Source organism: Phaseolus vulgaris, chromosome 8, assembly GCF_000499845.2.
Source record: "Phaseolus vulgaris cultivar G19833 chromosome 8, P. vulgaris v2.0, whole genome shotgun sequence".
Classification (NCBI taxonomy): Eukaryota; Viridiplantae; Streptophyta; class Magnoliopsida; order Fabales; family Fabaceae; genus Phaseolus; species Phaseolus vulgaris.
In genome coordinates this window covers 2,676,723-2,683,488 of record NC_023752.2, presented here as the reverse complement: position 1 = coordinate 2,683,488, position 6,766 = coordinate 2,676,723, and the positions used below count along the sequence as shown (strand labels likewise).

General features: G+C 29.3%; 1 protein-coding gene across 1 annotated transcript; it reads right to left on the bottom strand.

Annotated features, from left to right (window-relative positions):
• Positions 1-2,441: 2,441 nt before the first annotated feature.
• LOC137824149 (glucan endo-1,3-beta-D-glucosidase-like) lies at positions 2,442-4,592 on the bottom strand. The gene has a single exon (XM_068629615.1). It carries the CDS (start codon positions 4,562-4,564, stop codon positions 2,597-2,599), a length of 1,968 nt encoding a protein of 655 aa, XP_068485716.1. The 5' UTR covers positions 4,565-4,592; the 3' UTR covers positions 2,442-2,596.
• Positions 4,593-6,766: the final 2,174 nt, after the last annotated feature.

The following is a 6,766-nucleotide window of genomic DNA, read 5'->3' as shown; positions in this document are numbered from 1 at the left end:
AACGATGGAACCAAAACTTTTTCATTGCATTCTTCACTAATGTCTTTCTTTTTTTTTTTCTTTTTTAAATACCTCCGATTAATGTTTACATGTGCCATGTTCGAATAACTTCTGTTAATTGATTGAGCCATAATAAATTATCATCTAACTCTACTTTACTAAAACATAACACACTATAACACATATGTTATGTTTTAAATTATTGTATAATCGAATTTAAGTTATACCTAATCTCTTGAGAACATATATGTTATGTTCACTTTAATATTAGGATTTTATTTTAATAATTTGTATTTTATTATTAAAAATATGTTTTTAAGATAGAAAAATTATATTTTATGTTATATTAGTATATTCTAATGTTAAAATTTTGTAAAATCTAGATCTACAATTGTGATCTCAATGGATGTATATTGTTACCATACCAAATCAATTAAGCATTAGTTATCGGATTCAATGTGGAATAGTATTGGTTCATATATTTTATAAAAAGGACGGACAATATGGTTGAAGAAGGTCTTTTAGATATTTTTATTGGAGATAATAAATAAATTCCTCATTTCAATTTTAGTGAATATATAATTCATGTATAGATAGATATATTACTGTTAATGAAGATGAATATTCTTTGTCTGATGTGGTGCATCAAATGGAATGCATGTAATCACACGAAATCGCAATGGAAAAAGAGAGGTTCTGATGAACCCTAATTGCAAATGAAAAAGAGACAATGACTGAGAAAAGAAAATACAAAAGAAACTTTTATTTACTTGTGTATTAGAGAGTAAAATACGTGGTGTATATATAAAAAAAAATAAAACCTAACTAAAACAGAAAAGGAAAGTTGGGTCAAACGAACAAAACCCAATAACTTAAAACATAAAAACTAAATATGTTAACAAGATAAAAGTAATATTTGATATTTTAAATTGATAATGGGATAGAAAAAAGTAGTTGTGATATCTTTATCATGATTTTATTTTCTATCAATTTTCACTTATTTAATGATGCAAACAAAATTATTTTCTTTTATTGTTGGCTCTTAATTACATTTCATATAAAGAAACTTCTTTTTGTAAAAATAAAATAAAATTTATATCTATCAAAGTTTTTTTTTTTTCTAAACATTTTATAAAGATAATAGATTTTGTAATTGTCATGAAACACTACCAGCAAAATATGTAAAATACTAAAACCTAAAAACTAAAAATCGATTTAAAAAAGAATGAGTAAAGTTGAACTTACTCTAGATATAAGATTCTAATTAGACATTTTTGTAGTATTTGTTGTCAGAAGTTCGATAATGAACTTTGGTCGATGACGAAAATTCAAAAAGTTAAAAAAAAAAGACAAAAGAAAAAAAATTTAAAGAACAATTATTCTTTTAAAATAAATTCTGAATATTTTTTTATATACTTTTTCACTTTAATAATAAAGTATTTAAGTGGAATAGTATTACTATTATAAAATTACTTTTAGGTGCTTATATATTAAAAACCATCGTTTTATTATATAACATAACATATAACTTGGCTTAGGAAATCATATAAAAATATTTATTAGTACAATGAAAGCCTTTTGTTTCTGTTTTTGGAATAAAAAACAAGTAAGTGCATATTTGAACTTTATTCAATTATGAAAGCCTTTTGTTTCTCTTTTTCGGAACTTTGAACTTTATTCAATTTGATGATTGGAAATTTATACAAAGAGAAACATACATTAAGATTTTTTCACAAAAAATATTTTTGCATGAAGTAATTAGAATTTTTTTAATAAATGAATTAATCATGTAATTTAAAAAGTAAATTATATTTTGAAAATATTTTATGAAGAGGAACTGCTATTATAAGTAAAAGTTATATATGTATTAAAAAAATAAAATTGATATATTTGTGACGAAAACGAATTGTGACTTAACTTTACTTATAATAACGTTAATAGTTCGAGAATTATAATTATGAAAATGGATTTATTTGACCATCTGTCCTAACTCGAGAAATAATTTCTTAATAATATCTATAAAGATGATTTATCAAATATAGAAAAAAAAATAAAAATTCCCCTTCAATATACACAGTCCTTTCTGATCTTATCCCCATCACATGCCATGAAACAATCTTATACCTTCGTGTTAAAATTCGAAACTGCTTCAAGCTTTTTCATACACAAGAATTCAAACTTTTCAAGATTTTCTATACACAACATTGTTATAATACCTTAAAAAAGACTTCAAATAGTCTCTTAAAGTTCTCTAAAAGGTTGATGCATTTGAGACCACCTTAAACATGCCTTCATATAAATGATAAAGTTAAGTAAATGCTTTTATTTTTTTTATCTTCAACATGATCTCTTTTCTATTCGGTCTAAAGATGTTATAGACCATATTAAAAATCTTAAACAAGAGTTAAACTTCAATGTAACAAGGAGCAAAGTCTATATATAAAATATTTTATTTTCCAGAACAAGTTTAAAAATATCCATAATAACAAACTAACATAACTGATATGAGATTCAAGGTTCCATGCATATGTAGCTGCAACCTCAATTATTGAATTGAAACATTTTATTTGTTCAAACTTATGTGTATCATGAGTTCTTATCTGCTGTGAATCCACCACAAGAGATTAGTGTAAGAGTTTCCATCATCAAAACCTTTCAACGTTCTTATATTCTGCAATGCTGTTTGCTTATCATAAACTCCTTGCAAGGCATAGGTCATTCCCTTCCACCCCTCACTACTTAAAGAGGGAAGTGTCCATTCCACAAGCTCCTTCACATAATCAGCATCAGAGAACAATGTCTCAGTGATAGGCAACAAGGGTAGCACTTGGATTCCAAGTCTGCATTCTCTACACTCTGCACTCGCCCACCATAGTCCACTATCTCTCTTATTAGCCCACAGAACACCAACTATCCTATTGTCTTTTGCAAACTCTTCTTTGTACAACTTCTCTCCCACTTTCACATGCCACCAAGTTTGTGCAGCAAGAATTTCCAACGCCACTAACGTTGACCCAGTGGCAACAAGACTTGAGTCACCATATGCTAGACCCACCAAAGCTGCTGAATAGTACGCATTCACAGCTTCACTTGTACTTTCTTGGTTCCGTCCATCTGCAAATTCTTTCAACCCTGAAGCCCAAGAATGTAACATGTAGAGGTCAAAACACCTTAGACGTGGATAATAAGCGTTGTGTTGGTGGTCCAAATTCATAAAATCTGACAAAAGTGAATAAACTTGTGGCTTGTATTTTTGTCCCCACTCAGGGTCAATCTTTGCTAGAACCGCAATTCCATAAAGAAAGTAACCCAAATGGTAATGGTGATCATTGTACACTCCAAACCCAAAATCAGCGCTTGAATCTGTTGACCCCAGTTTTGTTACAAGTCCACCCCATTTATTTTCATATAGAAAACCGTTCCCTTGGAATGTTCCATCCAACCAAGGCTCAATATTCTTCTTCAGAAACTCCTTAATCGTTGGAACCACGTTTGGAAAAGACACTTCTTCCGCTATCAACGCCAACCTTGCAGCCCTTCCAATAAGTTTCCCATATAAATAGGAGGATGCTGTTGCTATTGGTGAAGAGTTTAGTGCTTGAACGTCCTTGGAAAGTGCTGAGACAATTTCATCATATGACTCTTTTTCCACTCCTTTGTTAGAATGCCATGTTACAGGAATATGATTCATTTCCAACTTCCATGAATCTCCAACAACGCCAACAAGATCACCATCAATGCTACTATACTTAAAATTATGCAAAATAGTGTCAGTACCAGTATTATTATTTGATAAAAGCTTAACGTGAAGAGGGTGAGCCAGCATGAGCAAATCCCCAGACCCTTCCTTTTGCCACTGATACACCACACGGGAAGGCTCCTCTAGTGTTGCATCACCCAACAAAGGGTAACAAGAGCTGTACTTGTCAAGAATTGTCTCATAGTTAGGATTTGGCAGCACTGCTACACGAATGATGCCAGAAAATGGCTTGGACGTAACCTCTAAAGCATTATGGTTGAAATGGATGGGGGAGGAGGTGTATATGAGCCATGTCTGAGTGTTGTTAAGCTTAAGGGTGTACTTGGTGTTGTTCTCATTGTTGGAAGACAAAGAGAGTATGGTGTGCAGTGTTCTGATAGAAAGAGATGTTGAAGATGTGACGGAAGCAGTTATAAAAGGGCATCCTCTTGAGAGAAAGAACCTGAGGTTGGAGGAGGGAATGTCCAAAGTGACACCAAGGTCACTGTGGGATGAGATTACATGGTTCTGTTCATTTGGAAGTGTTTGAGTGGAAGAGATTGTGAGATCCGGCACAAAAGTTTGGTACAACACTGCTGCAGTGAAGAAGAGAAGAGGGTATGAGGCAGAGAGTGAGGACTTTGAGGTTTGGATGAGGTAGGGGTGAATGTACTCAGGTTGTGACCCGTTTAAAAGGACAAAGTTTTGGAAAAAAGAGTTTGTGGGGAGAGGAGAAGAAACAAGGTTTGAAGAGAAGTAGGTTGAAGGGTCTGGGAGAACTGTGGATTGAGTTTTAGGGAAGAGAAAAGAAGATGAGAAAGACATTGTGTATGGAAGAGCAAGGGAATGATTGATCCTTATGCAATGTTCAGTGTTGCCTCCTTAATATACAAGAGATTGTTTAGAACATGAAGATTGAATTTAGAATCTCAATAAATATTGCTATATATAAATAGAAAATGTAATTTTCCATATTTATTACTAAATTGCACTTATAAAAAAGAAAACAAATGGTGGTGTATAGAGGAGAACAAATGTCTATATATATATATATATATATATATATATAGACATACAAAATTAACAAAGGAAAGGAACAGATTAATAAATGAGATTAATACTGAGATAGTTTTTGTATTTTTAAATTTTGTTATATATACATATTAAAAAATATTTAATTATATAAATATTTTAAAAACTTTAATTGAGGATAAATTAAAATAATCATTTAAAGTAATCTGTTATAATTAATAATTAAAATTAATTTATAGAAGTGTTTATGATTTAAGTTATATTGTTTTTATAAATTTGCATTCTTTAAATAATATAGTATAAAAAATATTTTATTTTATTTTTAATTTTAAAAATAAGCTAGTGGTGTCCTATCAATTTGACGAGTTAGATGAGACAAGTTATGTTAGAAGGTTAAAAACAGCATATCAAAATTTGGCAGGTTAGCGGGCCAAAAGTCCATTTTACCATCTAAATCCATACAAAAATTTGTTTTACAAACCAATTTAAAATTCGGTCCTTCCACCAAATTCCTATACGTACTTTTTTTTTAAAGAAGCTTAATTTTTTCTAAATAAATTAATATTGTGCATTCATCAATTCAATGAATTATTAAATAATTTAATTGATAAATTATAAAATAAAATTAATAAACAAATAAATAAATTAATAAAAAGGAAAGGAATAAATTATTAAAAAGAGTATGAAAATGTGTACATTGTTTAAGGTTAAAATGGATAACATTAAATTGAAATAAAAATAATTTAAAGAGACTATAATTAAAATAACATGGACATTATAAGAAATAAAAATAAACTTTTGATTTTTATAGAAATTAAAATCAAACTTAACAAATTAGATAATGATTCAAACTGTAAAGTTAAAAATCACTCAGAACATAGAATAAAGCTCGTGAGTGGAGAGTATATATTGAGAAAATTGGAAATCTTTAAGAATCTTGACAATATTATTTCAAGATATTGAAATATGTTGAGTTACACCATCACTAAGTAATTGTTGAGTGAATTTAATCAAGAAACTATTGTGGGAGTGGGTAATACATAGTTAAAACAACATAAACAAAAAAATTATTAACTAATATTTAATACATTATAAATAGTGTAACCTCCTATATTTTCTCATATCTAATAATTATAATTTGTATTAAATATTAAATAAAATATATAATAATACAAATATATTTACAATTCTTTCATATTATGTTTCAAATTATCTCTCTTTATAAGACTGGAAATATTTACATAAAAGAATTAAAAACAAAATTTCAAAAGAAAATAAACATTTTTCATCATTCATCTTCTCACTGAGAAAACTTGATCACCTGTAATATCATCTGCTCTCGTGTAAAATACACGATCATCACAGATCAAAGAAAAACAACCACAAAACAAAACAAAGGGTAAGCTAGGTATTTTTAAAACTTATAACATAATATAACTATAAAATCCACATAAATCCATCATTTCTCATGCATTCCACATAACCATCAAGTGTCTATCAACAATTTCAATATTCATCTTTCTCATGTCAGACTTCTACTGACTCATAACACATAGACACTTAACTCGTACTTCTTGAAGACTCGTGCGTTGACTTAGACTCAAAGATCTGCACCTGTCATACTACATCACTGTGAAATCCACACAACTATGCGCATAATTAATCTCAATATCATCTCTCTCCTAGTATGACAGGGTTAACTCATATAACAGGTCAAGTTAGTTATCTTTCAAACAACTTACCCATTCATATGAACCTCCTTCGACTTTCACCACCTTAATAACTTCATCTATATGATTCCATTATTTCAGTAGAGTCAGGATATCTCCTTCTAGACGAATCCCTAGTCAATGCACATCCTAAATAATCTTAACACGGTATTTTCTTTCCTGAAAATACTATGTATTGATTAAAATTCATATTTTGAACCTCATAATATCCAGCATCAAACAATCAAATCATACCAATGTTTAGAATATCCAAAATACACAACAA

What these genes read in the sequence shown, in the direction of transcription:
- LOC137824149 (XM_068629615.1), bottom strand. Translation starts at nt 4,564, where the DNA reads ATGTCTTTCTCATCTTCTTTTCTCTTCCCTAAAACTCAATCCACAGTT.